This window comes from Cetorhinus maximus, chromosome 2, assembly GCF_964194155.1.
Source record: "Cetorhinus maximus chromosome 2, sCetMax3.hap1.1, whole genome shotgun sequence".
NCBI lineage: Eukaryota > Metazoa > Chordata > Chondrichthyes > Lamniformes > Cetorhinidae > Cetorhinus > Cetorhinus maximus.
Genome location: NC_135880.1, coordinates 39654734 through 39678878, shown reverse-complemented (window position 1 = coordinate 39678878; position 24145 = coordinate 39654734). Strand labels below are relative to the sequence as shown.

General features: G+C 41.8%; 1 protein-coding gene across 1 annotated transcript in view; it reads left to right on the top strand.

Annotated features, from left to right (window-relative positions):
• iqgap2 (IQ motif containing GTPase activating protein 2) overlaps positions 1-24145 on the top strand; it is a 369497-nt gene that overhangs the window by 272664 nt on the left and 72688 nt on the right. Inside the window, exons 23-29 of the mRNA XM_078563474.1 lie at positions 290-498; positions 4764-4913; positions 6144-6307; positions 7509-7733; positions 11571-11711; positions 16006-16090; positions 19901-20133. Coding sequence (XP_078419600.1) covers positions 290-498; positions 4764-4913; positions 6144-6307; positions 7509-7733; positions 11571-11711; positions 16006-16090; positions 19901-20133 — 1207 coding nt within the window. The remainder of the gene's footprint in view (positions 1-289; positions 499-4763; positions 4914-6143; positions 6308-7508; positions 7734-11570; positions 11712-16005; positions 16091-19900; positions 20134-24145) is intronic.

Sequence of the window (24145 nt, the reverse complement as noted above, 5' to 3'; positions counted from 1 at the left end):
TCTGAGCCAGGTCAGTGCTAAAGCACTACAGTCAGCTGCTGTGTTTGCAAGCTAGATCATTAGGGATTCCGCCAGAGAGTGTTTTATGATGGTGGAGACAGGAATTCCTCCGCTGTGATGCTTTCTTGACACATGGCAGAGGATTTGTGCGTTGGTGGCCAGAATAAATCACTGCCTTCAATGGCAAAAAGGCACAGAGGCTGGGTCAAATAAACTAATTACTTTGCAATCATTGCTTCAATACACAAATACCCTACTTTCTAGTCCTGTGTTTGTTTTTCCTCTTTAGTCAGTGCAGGAGAGCCCCCATTGAATGTTGTGCGTAAATTTGTTCACCTGCTGGATCACAGTGACCTGGACTTTCAAGAGGAGCTGGAAGTTACAAGGATGAGGGAAGAAGTTGTCACCAAAATCCGATCCAATCAGCAACTCGAGAAGGATCTCAACCTGATGGACATTAAAATTGGGCTTCTGGTGAAAAACAGGATAACGCTACAGGTCTGTTTCCCTTTCTGTATACTTCCAAAACCGACCCTTTCATTCACTCCCATCCTTTCTCCTACCCCCTCCCTTCCCCCCCCAACCTTGCTCATCCTCACGATCCCATCCCACTCGATACCTTATTACCCATCTTCTCTCCATCTCACCCTCTCTTCCCCTACCCCGCCGCCCAACTGTTCACTATGTAGCTTCCTGAAAAGTTGATGACTCGATCACAGTTCTGTATAATTTTTAAAGCCTAGAATTTTGAGGTACCAGATGCCTCAGGAAGAAAGTGGTTGTATTACCCTTTGGAAGAGCTGATGGGGCAAGAAATATTAATTCTACAGAATGGTCAGCTGTTTCTGAGCAGCTGTGTGCTGTCGGGAACTAGAGATAGCTTAAGTTATATCTGTATTTGTGGGTGTTAGGAATGAGTTTTAGGTTTAATTTGTATTTCTGTATTTGTGTTAAGAAAGGGGGGAACTTGAGTTTTGCTTTCGCTTCAAAAGATGCCTGCACTTTAATGAGGTTTCATGACTTTTGAAGGGATGTTAAAACAAACATAAGGTAGGAAAACTGTGCTGTTGCCTAGTAAGAGGGGTCCAGAGAGAGGGACCCACAGTGTTGGAGCAAAACAGAAAAGTGGTTTCAGTTCAATTGGAAGGAGTTGCTAGTAGAAACAGCATAGGAGAGGGACAGAAAGCAAGTCCAAAACTAAAGAAGAAGCCAAAACCAGGGATAGAACAGGAGAAAGGCCCCAAGAACCTTCTAGTCAAAGGAAGAATAGGAGCCTGAAAAAGGTCCTGTTAAGTGAAGTTAAGAGTGAGGAGCACAGGGAAACTCCAAGCTTAAAAGGATAAAGCTGCAGGAAGCAGATGTAAAGCAAAATAGACTTGCAAGAAGCCAGAAGATCTAAGAAGACAGCCAAAGGTTCATGATTCCTCACAATGGGCATCTGAAGCTGTGGTAAAAGCGAAGAACTGCGGATGCTGGAAATCCAAAACAAAAACAAAAATACCTGGAAAAACTCAGCAGGTCTGGCAGCATCAGTGGAGAGGAGTACAGTTGACGTTTCGAGTCCTCTTAACCCTTCAACAGAACTAAGTAAAAATAGAAAAGGGGTGAAATATAAGCTGGTTTAAGGGAGGGAGGGGGGGAGGGGTTGGGACAAGAAGAGCTAGGTAGAGGGCCAGTGATAGGTGGAGATAACCAAAAGATGTCACAGACAAAAGGATAAAGAAGTGTTGAAGGTGGTGATATTATCTAAAGGAATGTGCTAATTAAGGGTAGAAAGCAGGACAAGCAAGGTACAGATAGCCCTAGTGGGGGTGGGGTGGGGTGAAGGAATCTAAAAAGGCTAAAAGGTAGAGATAAAACAATGGATAGAAATACATTTAAAAATAATGGAAATAGGTGGGAAAAGAAAAATCTATATAAATTATTGGAAGAAACAAAAAGGAGGGGGGAAAAACGGAAGGGGGGGTGGAGATGGAGGAGAGAGTTCATGATCTAAAATTGTTCAATTCAATATTCAGTCCGGAAGGCTGTAAAGTGCCTAGTCGGAAGATGAGGTGCTGTTCCTCCAGTTTGCCTTGAGCTTCACTGAAACAATGCAGCAAGCTAAGGACGGACATGTGGGCATGAGAGCAGGGTGGAGTGTTGAAATGGCAAGCGACAGGGAGGTCTGGGTAATGCTTGTGGACAGACCGAAGGTGTTCTACAAAGCGGTCACCCAGCCTGCGTTTGGTCTCTCCAATGTAGAGGAAATCGCATTGGGAGCAATGAATAAGTTGAGGGAAGTGCAAGTGAAATGCTGCTTCACTTGAAGAGTGTTTGGGCCCTTGGACGGTGAGGAGAGGGGAAGTGAAGGGGCAGGTGTTGCATCTTCTGCGGTTGCATGGGAAGGTGCCGTGGGAGAGGGTTGAGGAGTAGGGGGTGATGGAGGAGTGGACCAGGGTGTCACGGAGGGAATGATCCCTACGGAATGCCGCCGGGGGGGTGAAGGGAAGATGTGTTTGGTGGTGGAATCATGCTGGAGTTGGCGGAAATGGCGGAGGATGATCCTTTGAATGCGGAGGCTGGTGGGGTGATAAGTAAGGACAAGGGGGACCCTATCATGTTTCTGGGAGGGAGGAGAAGGTGTGAGGGCAGATGCGCGAGAGATGGGCCGGACAGGGTTGAGGGCCCTGTCAACCACCGTGGGTGGAAAACCTCGGTTAAGGAAGAAGGAGAACATGTCAGAGGAACTGTTTTTGAAAGTGGCATCATCAGAACAGATGCGACGGAGGCGAAGGAACTGAGAGAATGGGATGGAGTCGTTACAGGAAGCGGGGTGTGAGGAGCTGTAGTCGAGGTAGCTGTGGGAGTCGGTAGGCTTGTAATGGATATTGGTGGACAGTCTATCACCAGAAATTGAGACAGAGAGGTCAAGGAAGGGAAGGGAAGTGTCAGAGATGGACCATGTGAAAATGATGGAGGGGTAGAAATTGGAAACAAAATTAATAAATTTTTCCAGGTCCCGATGAGAGCATGAAGCAGCACCGAAGTAATCATCGATGTACCGGAGAAAGAGTTGTGGGAGGGAGCCGGAGTAGGACTGGAACAAGGAATGTTCCACATACCCCATAAAGAGACAGGCATAGCTGGGGCCCATACGGGTACCCATAGCCACACCTTTTATTTAGAAGAAGTGAGAGGAGTTAAAGGAGAAACAAGTTCAGCCAGACGGAGGAGAGTAGTGGCGGATGGGGATTGTTCGGGCCTCTGTTCGAGGAAGAAGCGGAGAGCCACCAAACCATCCCGGTGAGGGATGGAGTTGTAGAGGGATTAGACGTCCATGGTGAAGAGGAGGCGGTTGGGGCCAGGGAACTGGAAATTGTTAACGTGATCCAGGGTGTCAGAGGAATCACGGATGTAGGTGGGAAGGGACTGGACAAGGGGAGAGAGAAGGGAGTCAAGATAGCGAGAAATGAGTTCCGTGGGGCAGGAACAGGCTGACACGATCGGTCTGCCGGGACAGTCCTGTTTGTGGATTTTGGGTAGGAGGTAGAAGCGGGCCGTCCGAGGTTGAGAGACTATCAGGTTTGAAGATGTGGAAGGAAGATTTGTGGAAGGAGATGAAGTCAGTGACAGTCCTGGAAACAATGGCTTGATGTTCAGTGGTGGGGTCATGGTCCAGGGAGAGGTAGGAGGAAGTGTCTGCGAGTTGACGCTCAGCCTCTGCGAGGTAGAGGTCAGTGCGCCAGACAACACAGCACCACTCTTGTCAGCAGGTTTGATGACAATGTCAGGGTTGGACCTGAGAGAACGGAGTGCAACAAGTTCAGAGAGAGACAGGTTAGAATGGGTGAGAGGAGCAGAGAAATTGAGACGACCAATGTCACGCCGACAGTTCTCAATGAAAAGATCAAGAGAAGGTAAGAATCCAGAGGAAGGGGTCCAGGTGGAGGGAGAATATTGGAGGTAGGTAAAAGGATCCGTTGAATGGGGAGAGGACTCCTGCCCAAAGAAGTGAGCATGGAGACGAAGGCGGTGGAAGCTGTGGTGGTGGTTTGACATGGCTGAGTATCTGAGAGAGAGTGCTTGGAAGGCAAAGCTTGAATGCACTTGGCGAACCAGGGAAGAGGAACATTGGAAGGAGAGTTTGAAACCCTGGAAGTGGACCCTTCTGGAAGATATCTGAGAGAGTGTCATTTGGGAGAAGATTCCAAAGCGGGTTCTTCAAGAGTAGAGATTAGAAACCCACGTGTGAAAGACGGAGTTCGGTGAGTCTGGTTGGCTTACGGTGTGACAAGCGTCTGGGGGGAGCTGATGAGGGATCCATAGCATCTGTTTGGGGTGGCATCTGTCACTTGGTTTCAGAGAGTGGTGTGCCTGACCACAAGTCGCTTATTGGTTTACATGGGCTGTGTACTTATTGTGAACATGGCAGTATAAGATAGATTTTGTAACTTGTGTTATCCTTATGAATCTGTAAAATGTTGTTAAGATATCGTTGTGGGTGAAGGATATTGTAATATCGTTCATCTTTTCTTGTTTAATAAATGTTTTATTCTTTTGTTAAAAGTTCATCAGCTGACTCCTGTGACTCTGTTCAGTAGCTACTCTCCACTTTTCTAAATGAAAAATAAAAGTTAGGATCTATCAAGCTGGGTTCCACCCTGGGATCCGACTTGTCCAGTAGTAACATCAGTTGGGATCATAACGGTGCCCAGTTTGGTGTGGAGTCCCATCTGAGAAAGCAAATCACATATCTAAAGTTTTTCCCATTCCCCCAATAGGATGTGATTTCCCACAGCAAGAAAATGGATAAGAAGAACAAGGGCCAGGCCGTGGAAGTAATTTCGAGTGACAAGCAAGGGCTAAAATCACTCAGCAAAGAAAATAGGAAAAAACTGGAAGCATATCAGCACCTTTTCTACCTGCTTCAGGTAGTAACATCTAGAAAACGTTTTTAAAGTCTTATGATTTTTACATTTCCTGTAACAAGTGGGTCACACCTTTATGTGTGCGTGTAAGTGAGAGCTTCCTTGTGGATTGTTTTGTTTTGCTATATCAGTTAATGCAGAAATTTGGCCCCATGCCATGTTGAATACTGATGACTTTCATACCCAGATGATTAATACCTTGGGCAATAACAGCCTATTGAATGTTGATTTTAAAAATGGATTTTGTAGCCCTGTTACGGTTTGTTGAGCATAAAATATGCTAGTTCATCGTCATTATCACTTGTAGTTAATGCCAACATGTGATTAGTTATCTCAGGAACGTGGGATGCTGAGCTTATTTTTGTCACTCGGCTGAATGACTTTACCTGGAAGACCCGAGCAGTTGGTGGAGGGGTAAGGGAAATACTTAAACATCCATATGCTGTTGCTTCATGACAGCAATTGCCAGCTGTAACCTGGTAAGCTGTGGAATGAGTCACACCAAACAAAACATGCAGATGTCACACAGCACAACAGATTCTAATACTGCTCCCATTCTGTATGGCAGCCATAATGTTGCGTCAGAATACTGCATAACGTATTTAGCCACCTTGTTAAAATTATGCACATTTTTCAGTAGTTCTACAGTATCAACATTTCCATTAAAATAATTCAGGTTCAAATTCTGCTCTTGGCTTCCATTTTATTTTTCTGGCTTCCCTCATATTTGAACTGTATTATTTTAGCGGGTGCCACCAAATAGATAGGAAGATCTATTGGCCAACTTGGAGGTATATGGAATGCAATTATGGAGTCTGCCACTCGAGCATGCTTGAAAGAGTATTGCCCAGAGGCAAGAAGAGAGTAAAAGTACTTCTCATTGAATTAAAACCTCATCATTTCACCTGGTTCATTTTGATTGCAAAATCTCCTCTTTTAGTCTCAAACATAGTTTGGTTGGGCAGTGCATTGGCATTTCTACATGAGAACAATTGGCGAATGGCACCAGTACTTCTTGAGCACCCTTCAGTGTCAGGCTTAGGGTGAGAGCAGCAGCTTGGAAGTAGATTATTGTCCTCCCTCATAATGAGTTTGTGCGTACGACCAAGAGGAAAATTCAGAAGAATATGTTGTATTATAATCTTTTTTTTTAAAAGATTCATAATGCCATTATAAAATATAAGTTGTACATAAGCTAACCTGATGAGGCAATGTTTCTGTTTTCTCTCCCAGACAAATCCAACCTATTTGGCCAAATTGATCTTCCAGATGCCTCAAAACAAATCAACTAAATTTATGGATACTGTCATCTTCTCCTTGTACAACTATGCGTCAAACCAGAGAGAAGAATATCTGCTGCTAAAACTCTTTAAAACTGCATTGGAGGAGGAAATCAAGTATGTTGGCTAGCGAGTTTTTCCCCTTATTTGCTCTGCTGAAAACAAGCATTTGTGTTTGGGTGTGATTTCACAGGTGTTGGCAGCCCTGTTGCGCTGCATTGAACTGGCTGTTGACTTGCAAGTGTAGGCAATGTGTGGCAGAAGAATTTTCAACTATCAGTGGTAGCTGGACAACAAGCAGGAAGTCTTGCTTATTTTCCCCCTGTCTTAGTTTTGTTTCTCCTTACTTCCCTCTTCCCTAATCTGCAAAACATTGAGCACATTTGTAAACGTTCCACCATTACCCTAGCAGAAGTTTTCACTAACACTGCACAGGCCAGGGATTGAACTGGTCCCAGTATTGTCCCTCCACCACATCATCCAATGCATTTAGCTCTTGACCCATTTGATCAGACAAACTGATTTAAAGTTTTAAGTTGTTTTGGCTGTGAGCCTTTCCCCCTGTATAAAACTTCCCTTGCAAAGAAACAGTGAGCCTAGAACACATATGTTCATGATGACTCTAGAGCCGAATTTAATGATATCACATGAGAGAGGGAGGCTTATAAAAATGTGTGCTTCCAGACAGCCTGAAATCAGTAGCTTGAAACAGAAACAAAAAGTGACGAAAGACACCAACAGTGTAGCTTTGATCAATGGATCATTTAACAAAGTTTATACCCAGTTGAAGTATCCTGAATATAAAATGAGCGTTATACAAAATGAGTGCTCTCATGCTATTTCTACCTAGCATTGCAAAGCGGAATACGCTAACAGCAGGTAAGATATACATCAGCAACAGTTATTCTCATGATTAATTTTTTAAGGGATATGGAAAAATTCAGTAGAATATTTCTTTAAATTAAATAAAGGAGGGAGAATGGCTATCAATTGGTGTCTCATGAATTTTCAAGCATATGAATGAGGTGAGTGGTAGATGTGTATATTGTATTGCAAAATATGAATTCTTAATCGCTTCAGCTATATCATTTAGCCAAAGGCAAACTGAAATAGCTCAGCATCACTTAACACGTTTTTTATTGAATACGTAACTATTGTGAAATGTAATTAAACTTTTATCACTTAAAAATAAAAATTCTGAAACATAAGCTTTAACTACACAGTTCTGAAAATGTACCTAGTCGTCTTTCTTTGGCGAAGAGGTGAATTATAGCTCCTTAATGTTACTCGTGCTTTATCTTACATTTACTATATGCAGGTCTAAAGTGGACCAGGTTCAAGAGATCGTCACTGGAAACCCCACAGTCATTAAGATGGTGGTCACCTTTAACCGTGGTGCACGTGGACAGAATGCACTCAGACAGTTGCTTTCTCCTGTAGTGAAAGAAATTATGGAGGATAAAACACTCACTATAAATACAAGCCCAGTAGAAGTGTACAAGACATGGGTGAATCAGATGGAGATGCAAACTGGTGAAGCCAGGTTAGTAATATTATTGGCAAATTAATAATCAGTAACTCTGCATGTTCACTTTTTTTAGCATTGTATTTTAATATAACAATTTTTACAGCACAGAAGGTGGTCATGTAACCCATCACACCTATGTTAACTCTCTGAAAGAGGTATCGATTTATTGTGTTCTCTGCCTTTTCTCTACATCCTTATTATTTGTGGGGAAAAGAAATTATCCAAACCCCTTTACAATGTTGTTATGGATTCTATTTCCATCACTGATTCTGTAGGTCAGTTCATGATCTTGCATCCTTTCTCTTCAATCTTTTAATGATGTTCTTAGATTTACAGCATCTAATTACTGACCCACCATTAGAAATAGTGGCAGAGGCGGTGGCATAGTCACTGGACTGGCAATTCAGAGACCCGGGGTAATTCTCTGGGGACCTGGGTTCGAATCCCACCATGATGAATTCAATAAAAATCTGGAATTAAAAGTTTAATGATGACCATGATACCATTGTCATTGTCGTAAACACCCATCTGGTTCGTTCCTGGCCTACATGTGACTCCAGATCCACAGTAATGTGGAATGCAGTCTGTGTGTGGGGAAAGATATGGAGGAATAAATTTGCAGGGAAATTAGAGATGCACTAACTATGGAGTAGTTATAACAGGGGAGTTTAATTAATCCAATATGAACTGAGTTAGTAATAGTAATATAGTGGTTCAAGAAGACAGCTCACCACCACTTTCTCAAGGGCAGTTAGGGATGGGCAATAAATGCTGGCCTAGCCAGTGACACCCACATCCTGTAAATGAATTAAAAAAGTAAAATTAAACCTTAAATTGCCTTGATCTTTATTCTAATAGTCCCATTTTCTCAAGTGTATTCCCGTAACTAGCAAGTCACTCATCCCTAGTATTACCTTACAATGAGCATCTTTAAAGTAATAATTTGTCACTAATGCCCTCTATGGAAGGAAATCTGCTGTCCTCATCTGGTCTGGCCTACATGTGACACCCAACCCACAGCAATGTGGTTGACTTTTAACTGCCCTCTGAAATGACCAAGCTAGCCACTCAGTTGAAGGACAACAAATGCTGGCCTTGCCAGCGATGCCCACATCTCAAAGAATAAAAATATACTGAAGGAAACGTAAGAAAAAAAATGCAAGCTGGAGAAATGGCTTTTTTTTAAATAAAATTTCTGCCACGCTCGAAGAATTTCCCCTCAGCAGGAGAATGAAAGCTTGACTCCATCAACTTCCCACACCCCTTCTTCCTCCATCTCCCATATTAATTCGTTTTGCTATTATGTTCCATCCAATTATCTGGCCGAAAAGCTAATCCAACTCAGAAGCGAAGGCTCAACTGATAGCCTTAGAATTCAAAAGCTTAGAGCTTTTACCTATAAATGACCTACCCTCTGATCAGGAGAGGTTGGTCTAATGTTTATTTAGACTGACACTATACCGAGATACATTTTCTTTGAATTTAATGTTGCATTGCTATAATGCTGACAATGGTGATACTTCAATGTTAGCAAACAAGTTTCTAACGTGTGCAGTTGAGGCCTCTATACTGTTCAGTATGAGTGACTGACAGTAAAAGGGACCTGCTAAATTCCCAGAATTAGCCCCCGTTTCATAAGACCAACATTTCAAAGAAACATGCACCAGAAACCAGGTGAAAACACAACCCAATGAAAAGCATTCTCATTTATTTCCATTTGTGGAATTCCTAATGAGATGGTATGAAGCAGAAATCCAGACCTAGAAATTAGCAGATTTCAATATGTTTGACACTTACCTTACCAAATAGGAGGGCACTGTTGAGCAATAACTAAATTAGAGGCGAATTAATGGCTATTACAATTTAGTACTATATGTAAAACTTGCTATAATGTTATTTTCAATGTGTACATGGAGATAAAATTTGAAAATCAATGTGTTTGGTGTTTATAGTGTAGATAATGAAAGCCAGAAAATATATAGAATATAGGAAAGCCTCAAAAAAAAAGGCAGATTAGAAAGGATAAAGTTATGTGATAACACTGAAGGATAGCAAATCCAACTTCAAAATTGGAGACTAGTGTAATTTCATGAAATTATAGGTCATTCATTCTTAGTTGATACTAAAGTGGGTATTGTGTGATGTCACAAACGCTTGGCGAAGCGTAAGTTAACCAGGGCCACAGCAACAAGATCATCAGATTCCTGTCCACCAGAGGTCAGGTGTACCATGCTGTGGGCCCTGTGCCTTGACTGTTCCTTCTTTATTTTTGTGTTTGTTGACCTGCTAACAGACTTCAGTTACTGTTATTAATAGAAACTCTTTTCTGTGGACACTCTCTTACATTCCCAAGGACTCTTGTCCTGTCTTTTATATTAGTATTTGCAGGGTACTGGAGTAGAAATAGAAGAGAGAGGCCCTTCTCACTTCAAATAATCTTTCAAGGGAGTTTAATCTTGGTATGTGCATAGTGATAAAGGAAAACGCCTTCTTCTTGAGTATGTTATCCTTTCTTCTTTTTGTCTGTTATATACCAACTTTCTCACCTTTCTTATCCCCGGATCGTAGCTGAGAAGAGTTTCCTGTGCATTAGTGTTCTGTATTGCATGGCACCGAAATAGATTTTTTTAATACACGAGGTTAATGTGATAGAACCTTTTGCTTTTATCATTTTTGTCAGAAAAAAGTAATTTTCTAGTTTTTTACAAAATTGTTTTTTTTTAACTTTTGTGATTAATTCCTAGAGTAAGCAAACTTTTTTTTAAAAAAAAGAGGATGTCCTCATGTAACTTTATCTGCCTTCTTTAAAAAGAACTGGGATTTTAGGCAGGTGGGAATGGAAAACCATGGGCAGGATTATATGGTTTGGGTCAAGACCCCTATGTTGGGACCGAATGTGGGTCCTGACCCACACTGCATCAGGAGTAGTAACCCTACAGCAATCTCTGCTGGATTGGGCAGTAACCCTACAGCAGTCTCTGCTGGATTGGGCAGTAACCCTACAGCAATCTCTGCTGGATTGGGCAGTAACCCTACAGCAATCTCTGCTGGATTGGGCAATTAGTGGCCAGAGGGTGCGCTCGCTGTCCAATTAAGGACAGCAAATAAACTCTTGAAGCTGGAGGGCCAATAGGACACTCTGCAGCACCGAAGGAGCTGCAGCCTGCCATTGCCATCTTGAGGCATCCTTTCAGCACTTCATTTGAAGTTGAAAGTGGCTACAGCTGCTGGCTCCACCATTGTGGAGGGAAATCCCTCAACAGGGTAGCTGAAGCTGTAGCCAGGTAAGGGTGGTGGCTACAGGGAGACCTCAAAGTGATCCTGGAGCTCACCCCACCACCCCCCAAGCCTGCCACCAGGAGGCCACCTCCAGACATATGCCATGCTCCTAATGTCCTGGAGCGGGTGATAGGGCTGACTGTAAAATGGAAAATGGCCTTAAGTGGCCTTATAATTGACTTAAACCGTCCATTACTTGCAGGAGGATAGTTGTTCCCCACTGATCCGGCCTCTAGGGGAATAGCCAAGAGTTGGGCCCATGATGGAGAATCAATGCACTGGCTGGAGTTGGAAAATTCCATGTCTGCCTGCCTCCATTCCCGCCCCATGTCAGAATGAAAATTTTGTCCCATGCGTTTCAAGAATCTGTATTCCACATCACTCCCACCTCTTTCGTCCATTGCTCCCAACTTGTAATGGGTAAATAACTTTGTTCAAATAACTGGGAATTCCATGCTCAAATATGAGAAATTCAGTTTCCTCTTTTTATGATCTTTTTACTGGAGTTTTTGTTCAAAACGGATGTTATGAATTGCATACCTGAGGCAATATTAAATTATTTTGTGTTTGTAGTAAACTGCCATATGATGTAACAACAGAGCAGGCCTTGTCACATGCAGAAGTGAAGACAAGACTGGAATCCTCCATGCACAACCTGCAGGCCGTCACTGATAAAGTTCTCATGTCAATTAGCACATCTTTGGATACCATTCCGTAAGTAGCAAATATCATAGAATTATAGAGCCCACATGAAGGTCGTTCAGCCCACCATGCCTATGCAAGTTCTTTGAACAAGCTATCCAATTAGACACACATTCCACTGTTAAATATGGCAGATGGATTCAGAATCGGAAAATGGAAAATAATGCCTGCATTTATTTCAGGTGACCACCAGGGCCATGACACAAAAGCCCAATATGCTGTCAGGTGCACATCTAAGGTGGGTTGTCATTGAAAATTTGTCATGCCTGTTTTGAGCTAAGTAAATGAGTCAAGTAAAGTAAAATCGGAAATGGAAGCAATTTAATTTTAAACTTATCAAAGCTCGAATTAATTCAAGAATTTATCTTCGTAATTTATATTTGTACATTATCAGTATGTTTGTGCCAATAAACTCACCAAGACTCCTTCGGCATCACCTTCCAAACCCATGACTGCTACCATCTAGGAGGACAAGGGCACCAGATACACAGGAACATCACCACCTGCAAGTTCCCCTCCAAGCCAGTCACCATCCTGGCTTGGAAACATATCGCTGTTCCTTCACTGTCACCGGGTCAAAATCCTGCCTTCCTAACAGCACTGTGGGTGCAGCTAAGCCACAGAGCTCTGCAGCGATTGAGAAGGCAGCTCACCGCCACCTTCTCTAGGGCAATTAGGGACAGGGAATAAATGCTGACCTAGCCAGTGATGCCCAAATCCCACAAATAAATTTTAAAAATTAAACATTGATTTGGCTTTTTGTATGTTGCAGCTATCATTGGATTTCAAACAAATTTTTTTTACAGCATTTCCACTTATCAGGCACCGATTTTGTTTAGAACGCAATGAAAACTTCCAATCTGTGACATTGCAAAACTTGTTCTATGCAAATAAGAAAAGTCCTGATGACATTTCCATCTGCATTTGTGTTGCCATGATATTAGCTTTTTTTTTATTAATGTTGTACACAGACACCTTTCTCAACCCCTATAGTGGGATTAACATTTCTTTCCGGATTGAATCTGTTGTAGTCAAAGTTTCCAAATAGTTAAAGTGAAAAATCTATTTCAAATTTAGAGATATTGGGGTATTGACTCATTTACTTAGCTCAAAACAGGCATGACAAATTTTCAATGACAACCCACCTTAGAATTGCACCTGACAGCATATTGGGCTTTTGCGTCATGGCCCTGGTGGTCACCTGAAATAAATGCAGGCATTATTAAAATATCTTAATAGGGGTCCCATGTGTGAATCAGGATGTCGGAAAATGAGGTGCTCTTGCAACTTCTCTATCTGCCTTTATCGACAAATGTTAGCCTCAGTTTCCTGCAACCAAAATGCACCTCCCCTTTAAGAGATGCAGGCTGCCATTAAGTGGCATCAGCAATGCACAATATTGACAGCCCTCATCATGAGAGTTGCCTGCAAATGGTGCCTAAGTATTTTATTTAAATTAATCAGGAAAGGGCTGGGGCCTTAGTCATATCTACATGTTTGGGCATGCACTCCAAGCGTGGCACCCATCCTGCATCCAAAATTTGGCTTAAACCAATTTCTATCTTATCTTGTGTATTAAGTTGTGACTTGAGTTAATTGCTACGTGCCGGCGACTATATCTTTTGATTCTGAATTCAGTGATTACGGCTGTCATAGAATCTTTGCTGCTAATCATTTGGTGTAAATCCTAAGGTTAATTTGTACATGTTATATCACACTGCGAATCAGTGAGCATCAAATACAAACCCTGTTTTTTTAAGTAAAAGCAAACACCGGAGTGATATATTTGATTTTCTGCAGGCATTTATTTGTGTTGGATGGTTGTGTGTTTGAGTTGAAGCAGCCAAAGAATGGGAAACGTATAAGCTGATTAGAGGCACTTTGTTCAGGTTATTTTCCTACTCCATAAAAAGAAAGGTTGATCTTGTCCCTAACAGCAGTGCTTAAGAGGAATGTGGGTTGTATGCTGATCTTACTGCTGACCTGACTTCCCTTTTTGCTGCTTCTCCATTCTCGCCTTCCAAACAAATGTGGTAATAAACAATAACAGCACATATTATCAAAATAGCTTTCTGGAATATTGTGAGTAAATGCCGACCTAATTTTAAAATAAAATTCCAATGTATGACTCTGGTTTATGTGTCCTTCGCTTTTTAATAGTAACGATGGGAAACGCTGGGTGTATATGGAGTGTTATTTTTGTAACAGACCTCTAACACCAATGATTAAACTACAGTGGTAGTCTCCAGGTGTTTGTCATCAAGTATTCATGCAAATGTTTAGAAATGCATGAATTAATCAATGACACACCAGGACGAATTTGATCAGGCTGGTCATGTTTGTCCCACTTAATAGCATTTTGAAGAAGTGACCGACTGCATACGTAAATGCAAATAATCTGTGGAGATTTTCAGAATAGATTCAATGGTCTATCTAACAAGAGGCTTATTGAGAAAGGTTTAGGCACTGGGAAATATGGCAGCATGGATAGAGAATTGGTTGACTGACAAAAAACAATGAATTAGAGTACAATAAAAACAAAAATAGCTGGAAAAGCTCAGCAGGTCTGACAGCATCTGTGGAGAGGAAGACAGAGTTAACGTTTCGAGTCTGTATGACTCTTCATCGTGCTTTTATCTTAATGAATTAGTGTAAATGGGTGCTGCTCAGATGGGAGAAGGGTTGAAAACAGCTTATACCACAAGGATCAGCACTGGGTTCTTTTATTCCCTATACATGACGAAGATATGTACTTGTGTATAAGGAGCAAACTCTTGAAATGTTCTGACACTGCAAATGTAGGGAGTTCAGCAAACAACCAGGAGTATTGTAAATAGCTCAGGATGATATGTGTTAGTTGAATGGGTGAATTCAATTTATTTTAGATGCATGAGTCAATGCATTTTGGGGGAATAAAGGAATAGGAGAAAATACAAAATGAAAAAACTCTGAAGTTGCGAACGAATAAGTGAACCTACCCCTTCAATATGTAATTTCTTTAAAGTACGAGTGCAGATAGATAAACCTATTAAGGACTCCAGAATTCTGAATGCAGAGACCAGGGGCTAAATAATAGTTTGGGTCGGGGTGGGGGGGGTGGGTGGAGAGGTGAGTGCAGGGGTGCAGAAGCAGACGGAACACCCCGCCCTCCCGAAACAAAGTCAGCATGGAGCTGACATGCCCCAAAGCCATAATGCACTGCAGGGTGGCTGAACAAGGGCTAAGTGGAACTTCCGCTCCTCACTGGGGAAGAGGCCCCCGCCCTCTAGCTGCAGGTCACTCAGATTGGCCTGCAGCTCCATCAGACCTGGCAGTGGCAAGACCGCATCAGTGGGTGCTTCGGGGACTGCAACAAGTAAGAGAAAGAAGGCCCATGGATCCCTGGAGCAAGGAAGTCTGGAATCTTGGCCAGGGAGGATTCAGACAGGACAGAAGGGGGGCGTGCGTGGGAGAGGGGATGGGTTTAAGGCTGCGGGTAGGTAGGAAAGTTGGGGGGGCGGTTTCAATCTTAAGGGGGAACTGCCCCCCTGACTAGCAAAGGGCATCCTTCGAAGATCAAACCTCTCCATTCCTTCCCGTGTGGAGAGCGTATTATCAGCGTCAATTGGCTTGATAACAAGCCTAGTTGACCCTTGATTACTTATTTGAATATGGTGGGTGGGCTGCTGATTTTGGCATCTGTCCAAACCCTGTATTTTGAGGGTGGGCACCTGCCCTATTTTATGTGCCTCCCCACCCAAAACACGCCTGGTGGGGGCATATAAAATACAGCCCCAGTTTTCTCTCTCCAAAGTTGGGCAGTATCCTAGAGTTTTCCAAAATATGCTGTTGTCCTTGTTCACAAAACTTGGACTGGTCCATCCTTTCTGTAGTACTGTTGGTGGCTAATAGTTAAAATAGAGTTTACTCTAGTTCCAACGAAAATGTGTTCTCCCAATTCGATAATCTGCAGGGAAACAAAGTATTTTATACCATGATGATTGTAATCACACAGGAAATTGTTCTGTCATTTACTCCATCTTGTATTGGTCACATTTTATAAAGTTTGCTTTCATCCATATTTTACTTCATGGTTTAACCTTTGTTGAGCAAATGTATTTCACCTTCCTGTAGAGGGCAGAGGGGTTTTTTTTATTAACTCAATGAAATGACTCATGTAAACAGCATCACGAGCACTTTTTTTTTACTTCATGTTTCATGTTTGAAAAAAAGCCTTTTATTTGATCATTTTTTTAATTTGAAAATCTGTTATACCAGTGTTAATATTTCACCTTCTCGTTGTTTTAATCCATTTGTCTGTGTGTAGTTATGGAATGAGGTACATAGCCAAAGTTCTGAAGAACTCGCTTCATGAGAAATTTCCTGATTCCACTGAAGATGAACTGCTAAAGGTAGCTCAATACCAATCTATGTTAGATTTTACTTTCGACTGGCTGTGACAGAAGTAACATGTTAAAAAAAAGGACATTGTGTTCCAATTATAAATCCCTTTTTGTACAAACTGTCTTTTTGAGAGCTTTTAAAGAAATGCTATAAAGATTTAATGTATGATCACTTTTACTTCTAATGTAGATGAACACTGTAGCAATAGTTCTGCAGGGAAGGGTAAGTTACAGAGAGGTAATGTTTGGTTTACACATTAATGAGGGAACCTGATTATAAAATTATAAAACTGACCTCGGTCATTGGTAAGATTTTAAAGAGTCCATTATTAAGGAGGAGATTTCAGAATACTTGGAAGTGCATGGTAAAATAGGGCAAAGTCAGCATGGTTTCATCAAGGGGAGGTCATGCCTGACAAATGTGTTAGAATTCTTTGAGGAGGTAACGAGCAGGTTAGACAAAGGAGAGCCAATGGATGTTATCTACTTGGACTTCCAGAAGGCCTTTGACAAGGTGCCGCACAGGAGGCTGCTCAGTAAGATAAGAGCCCATGGTGTTAGAGGCAAGGTACTAGCATGGATAGAAGATTGGCTGTCTGGCAGGAGGCAGAGAGTGGGGATAAGGGTGTCCTTCTCAGGATGGCGGCCGGTGACTGGTGGAGTTCTGCAGGGGTCAGTGTTGGGACCACAACTTTTCACTTTATACATTAATGACCTAGATGAAGGAACTGAGGGCATCCTGGCTCCTGGTTTGCAGATGGCACATATAGGTGGAGGGACAGGTAATATCGAGGAGGTGGGGAGGCTGCAGAAGGATTTGGACAGGTTAGGAGAATGGGCAAAGAAGTGGCAGATGGAATACAACATGGGGAAGTGTGAGGTCATGCACTTTGGTAGGAAGAATAGAGGCATAGAGGAGAAACTTCTTTAGCCAGAGAGTGGTGAATCTATGGAATTCATTGCCACAGAAGGCTGTGGAGGCCAGGTCATTGAGTGTATTTAAGACTGAGATAGATAGGTTCTTGATTGGTAAGGGGATCAAAGGTTACGGGGAGAAGGCAGGAGAACGGGGTTGAGAAACTTATCAGCCATGATTGAATGGCAGAGCAGACTCGGGCCGAATGGCCTAATTTCTGCCCCTATGTCTTATGGTCTTAATCCCATTGAATATATAAAGGAAAGTTTTTTATTTCACAATGTAAGTTATCTTAAAATTAAAAATTATAAAATTTCCTTTTGGCTGTTTATTACGTAGAATTCACAGCACAGAAACAGGCTATTCAATTCTATGAGTACATGCCAGTGCTTATGCTTCATTGAGCCTTCTCCCCTTCCTATCTCACCCAGCCCTTTCAGCATATCTTTCTTGTTCTCTTGTCCTCATGCACTTATTTAACTTCCCTGAATGCATCCAAGCTATTCACCTCAAGCATTCCATGGGCAAGATTTTCATGTCATTTGGTGGGTGCGGCGGGCAGGCCCAGGAGTGGCCGGGGAACGGTCCGCCACCCGTGATCGGCCCCCGACCACGATTTCATGCTGGATAGCCCATTGAGGGCCAGCCAGTGTGAAAGGCTCAGCACTGCTGGGGTGGGGGCAGGAGAAGGGTGATTGCTGAAGTCCGCACCATGAAAGCTCCCTGAAGGTAAGAGAGCTGCCTCGGAGCTGAAGAATTTTAAAATCAAAAATAAAGATTTTGACAATCTGAAGAAGTGCCCCCACATAGGACTCACTCATATGAGCATAATAAAAATGATGTCAAAACATTTTTTTTTTAAATTAATGTCAGAAACCTCAACCCACCGATGGATGAGATTTCCTCAAAAATGCAAAGGGCGCCTGGCCGATTCGCCCGCCTGCCAACCGTAAGGTTGGACGGACAGCAAAAAATCTCTCCTAATTACTACTTTAATAGACTTAATAGGTCTCTTAATTGTCAGCAGGCGCGCTGCCGACTTTCTCGCGCTCCCGCCGGCCGAAATATCACGTGAGCCAGGACACTCGCTTGATGTCATCGCGTGCTATTTTATGCCCAGTCAGGTTGGGCACATGCCTGCCCACGGGATGCAAAATTCTGCCCCATGTAGCAGGAAGTTCCACATTTTGATCAGTCTCTGGATAAATAAACTCCTCCTTACTGGAATTATTAAGGAATTCCTTACTGGATTTATTGGTGACTTTCTTACAGCTATGACCCCTAGTTTTGCATTCTGCCACAAGTGAAAAACATCTTGTCGACATCTACCCTATCAAACCCTTTCATAATTTTAATTGCTTCTATCATCGAGTAACATGTTGGAGAGGAAAAATAAAACTTCCTAGTCTTTCCTGATCATTTTAACCTCTCAGTTCTGTATCAGAATCCTTATATCCTGTTGTTATAAACTACTATACAATGATTCTATGACATCATGTAAAATATAAGGCAGGGCAACTTTATGGTATTAGTTGCTTGTATGTTATTTGAAAATCTTTTTTTATTAACACCTTAAATTTGATCTCTTTCTTTAGTTTCTTCTTAAGCTCTGTGCTGCGTTCTTCATTATTTTACCCTGCACAATGTAAGATTTACAGTCTCCCAGCATAAAGTCAACCACCGTATTCATAATTTGCTTACTGGACTGCAAAGATTAGCCCATCTCAAGGTCTTGCAGGGGTGTTTAGATTGCCAATGGATTCAGAAATGGATGGCTATCAGCACATCGAGTTTATCGTCATATTTTCCAGCTTGTTTAGTTTCTGCCAAATAGATTTTTCTAAAATTTTTAAACTAAAACCTTTTTCGTTGCTGATATGACTTAGTGATGGGACCCTTTTGAAACTTAGCCTCCTAAAATTTTATTGGCCATCAGTCAATTACTGCCTTTTACAAGAATAAGTAAACGCTGATCTCTGAAGCTTTGCATGGATCTAATCTTTCTCTCAACTTTTCTTTTAAAAGTCGTAATTGAAATGCTCAGTGTCATGTTTACCAACATCTTTATTCTGAGGAATAATAATGCATGCCGGCACCATACAAATGTGTCATGTGATTCAAGTAACCTTGATGGCATGTTTGTAGTTCGGCGTTGTAAAACTGGTTTCTTGCACAACACCATAGGTTGCATTTTGAAAGCGCAAGTTACAAATCAATATGTAACTAGCTCTGGGAGTTTAATTGCACAGAGGACTGAACACCTCAATCCTCCAGAGTTTATCTAAAATTCTATAGGTGGTACATTTAGAAATTTTAGCAAATTTGAGGGGAACTAGGGTTTTAAAGTCATATGTTGTTTGAAATGTTGCAGTTTGGATAAGCCATGTATTGCACAACTGTGGTATTTGAAGAATGCCCTGAAGTAATTTATACAGCTTATGATGGCTAATCCTCTCTGCTTTACATGCAGCTTCGAATGCATTAATGCTGAGCTTCTTATTTTATCTGTTTATTTTGCAGAATAATTTTCCAACAAAGCACCTGTACAGGCCCACCTATGTGTACATGACTAACCCAATATGCAGAAAAGCTGCAAAATCATACTCTGCATGACCATGTGGGATTCTGAAAGTGAAGTAGCATATTTGAGATCTTACAAGCTTCACGTTGGATGTATATCCTGGGAATTCCCAGTATAGTGTAGATCATAAGTTATCATGATCATAATTCTGGGAAGTTGATCAATGGAGCATTAAGTGGGGCGAGTTGGGGGGGAGGGTGGTGGGAGAGGAGATATGCTGCATTTGTTCCAGAAAGGGGCATGGCTATTTCTTGCTTAGTTTGTAATTATCTAAAAAAAAATTGTCTCAAGTGATTTTAATATCACCAATTGTTGTTTGTAGATTGTAGGCAACCTTCTTTACTATCGCTACATGAACCCAGCTATTGTTGCTCCTGATGGATTTGATATCATTGACATGACTGCTGGTGGTCAGCTCCATCCCGATCAACGGCGGAACTTAGGCTCAGTGGCAAAAGTGCTACAACACGCTGCTTCAAACAAGCTGTTCGAAGGAGAAAACGCACAATTGTCATCTATGAATAGCTATTTATCACAGACTTACCAGAAATTCAGGTAAATTGCCATTTATAGAACCTGAAATTAAAACCTTGAATTTTTTTGAATATGTGCTTTTACAAAGTATAAAAGAATTGTCTTGTGAAATGTTTTTACAATAGAATATCTCTCTCATTGCTGTTTCTTTGCACCTACATTTGGGAGTTGCCAGTTTAAGATGAATATGTCATGGAGCACTGGTGTAAAAATGGTGTGACTTGTAATTTAGAGACAGAATTGAATTGATTAGAATAGGGTTTCTGTGTTAAGTGGTTAAGTTTGCCCATTCAGAAAGTGTAGAAAGAACAGATGGAGATCTGCTACTCTCACCTTGCTTTTACTGTTAATTGCCAATACATTTCATTGCTATTGCAAAAAACTAGCAAGAAGGACATCATTGCAGAAAAAAAGGATGGCAATTCTAGGGCTCTAATGCAAGAGGATTGAGGGTATTAGTTTCAAGGGTGTTCAAGTTAAGCCTCGTACCTCCTGTTACATTGGCAGTTGGAAACTCAGACTCCAGATTTCCACTCATTTCTTGTCTCTAATTGTCACCTCACTACCACTGTTGACGTAAAGTGAATAGATTCATATTGGAGTTTGTGGGGGGAGGAGCGGGGTGGTGTTCAACAGTTTTGCTTGCTGTGGTTCTCCAGTACCTCACCACCATCTTCATCTTTAATTTTAATTCCATTGTTTTAGACTATTTAGCTGAGAGAGAGGACGGCACATATTGAGCTGATCCTGCCCTCAGCTGGCATTAACACGTTCACTTTGCAGCAAGGGGCCATTGAACAGCTATTACCATCAGGATTCGTGGCTCTGTTCCACAACCCCCGACCTGGAAATTCTGAAGTGATTTTTAAATGCTTTCCAGCTTTGCCCTGGATTAGGGAAGCTGATTGTGAGAGGTCCAAGAATCATCCTAACTATGTGATTCAGGATGACTCATTGCATTCACCTTCTGAATCATTTGAGGAACCCAAAAGAAAATAAATAAATCATGCTGTGCTAAAAGTCACGTTCAAATGACTATCGCATTGACTCTTCAGTCATTAGAAAATTTGCAATTGAGTGCGTGGAGAGTGGCACTCTGCACACGTATCTATGAGTACATGTATGGAGTTCTGTCTTTTCTAGTTTTGTGGTAATGCAAAATGCAGTGAAGATACAACTCCTGGCTCTTGTGGATGTGGAAAAAAAATCAGAATGGCTTTAACCTGTTTCTGGCTGCTCCACCTGATCCCCTATTTATAGATGGAACTTATGACACCTTTATATTGATGTGTGGTATTATGATGCAACCTAGCGTTCTGTTGACCAATGCAGATGTTGCACAGGTGCGTGTTGCAGTCCTATTTGAAATGAGCTGGAAATTATACAGAGTGGTTTAAATGATCCAAGGTGACATAGGTTGTTTTGTGCTCAGTAAATCTAGTTGGGAAATTATAGCCTGAGCTAGTAAAACTTCATATTTGACTGAAGGTGAGTATTGAGCTGCAGAGGAACAATAACCTGCTATAATTCATTCAAACCCACAAAAAGTACTGTTGCATGCCTCAATGAAGTTAGTTTTTAAAAAAAATGTAAACTTAACGTAGGAAAAAACACCCAAGCATTTTCACAGGCATAAGGGAAAAAGGAACAAGCAGCAAAAAAAAGAGTTTAGCTTGGGTGACCAAAAGCTTTGATAAATAAGTGGGTTTGAAGGAAGGAAGGAAGGGAGGGAGGTGGAACAATAGAGGGTGTTTAGGAAAAGTATTCGAGCGTGGGGCCTAGGCTGCTGAAGATAATTGCTTTAGGCATTAAAACTTCCAGAATCTCATGCCATCGCTTGTGATAAAACACAGTTCATTATGTCCATGTGATGAAATGTTGACAAATGGATGACGGAGGTGGAGTGCAAATAGGCATTGATCCAGATCACATGGCAAATAAGGAAGTAGGAAAAATGAACACGAGCAGAGGCCTTAAGTCTATTTTCTCGTAGAAGAGAGAGCATGAAATAGAAAATTGAGCATGTGCTCTGCCAAGCCTGTTCCTTTCTCACACCTTGTTCAATTTGCAATACTTTGAACTGTACCCCAACTGTTTATTCTCGTGAAGAGAAACTTTCTAAAAACTTCTCGCAGATCCCTGCAGGTTTTTGAGGGGATCTCAGTTATTAGTCTTGCCCTATACCCAAGTCAACCACTTGCTTTTCACAGCTGCCGTTTCATGGTTCCAGCACCACAGAACCATTGTGGGTGGGACCTGCCGTGGGAGATTCAGCGTCCCAGCCAAAAGCTCATTGACTTTCGGCGGGACCAGATGATCCTGGCAGCAGGCGGGGCCAGAAAATCCTGCCCATTGCCTTCATTGAATATCTGATTTTGTTTCTATTCATAACCTCCCGGTGCCAATCCTAACCAGATAATTTCTTTTAAAAGAATTAATGAAAACAGTACTAATTGTAATTACTGGTTGTACATATATTTTACTGTAGGGGGAGAATGTTTTCAGATCGCTATTGTTGGGGCTGTACGTCTGCATCCTCTAGTTGTCTACAAGTGTTTCAGATTTTACTATTTTTAAAAATACAGAATTTGTGCTTTCTGTAATAAAGTTGGTTGATATTACATATAATCATTTTTTTTCCCCAGAAGTATTTTCTTCCCAATGTGATGACCCCCAAATGCCATAGGCAGTTTTGGGCAGAATTTGGTTTTGTATTTGGCTCTTAAGAACCCTATCCACGGTTGTAAGATTTCTTTTTGCAACTTAAATGGATGAGTTGCCCAACTTAACTTTAGATGCTTGGTTATGCTCAAACCAGCTTTACTTGGGAAAACACTGACAAAGCTAGTGAGAAAATATAAGCAACTTTTTTTAAACAGTTCTATAATTTTAAAGGACTCCAAGTGTTTTGTAAAACAAGTATTATTGTTTCAGAACTTGCTAATTTAACTTTGGATAAGGGTACTAACATTTCCTGTTCGCGAAATAGCAAAATCGTGACCAATCAATATGTTGACTGCATTCAAATCCGGTAATGACCTTTAAATAACTTGCATGAATTTAGTGGCACTAAATGCTGCAAGGCAAAGTTCAAAGCTATAAAATTTGCAAGCTGGTGCGATCCATGACAAATAAACACTAAGTGTGTGTTCTACAAGGTATAAAATGGGAGTAATGCCAGGTCAAAGCAGCCTGCTTGATTGTCACCACATCCACAAAAATTCACTCCCTCCACCGCTGACGCACAGTCGCAGCAGTGTGTACCATCTACAAGATGCACTGCAGGAATTCACCAAGGCTCCTTAGACAGCTCCCTCCAAACCCACGACCACTGCCACCTAGAAGGACAAGGGCAGCAGATGGATGGGAACACCACCACCTGGAAGCTCCCCTCCAAGTCATTCACCACCCTGACTTCACTGTTGCTGGGTCAAAACCCTGGAACTCCCTTCCTAACAGCACTCTGGGTGTACGTACACCGCATGGACTGCAGCAGTTCAAGAGGGGAGCTCACCACCACCTTAAGGGTGGATATGCAATAAATGCTGGCCCAGCCAGCGAAACCCACATCCCGTGAATGAATTAAAAAAAAGATTAAATGGAATAAGAACAGGAAGTGCTGGCAATAGTCAGCAGGTCTGGCAGCTTCTGTGAAAAGAGAAACAGAGTTTCTGTCTGGAGTTGAATATGACTCTTCTTTGGAAACTTTCCTCAGGGCAGGGACGGGCTGAAGAATTAACTGAAATATTTTGTTTCAGTGTGAATGAATCATATTGTTTGTTCAAATATCTTTGAAGACCCTAAATTATTCCAGAAGTTTGCGGTATTGTAGGAACAAATTGTCAGTTTCCAATTGCAACACATCTTTCTGACAGCACCTCTTGTCAAGTGGGCTAAATGGCCAGGTGACATGCCATCGGTAGCGATTTTGTATTTGTAACAGGTCATTTATAAACAAAAGCAAACAGAGTTCCAATGGAGAGCCATATTCAACTCGAAAGGCTAACTCTGTCTCTCTCTCCACAGATGCTGC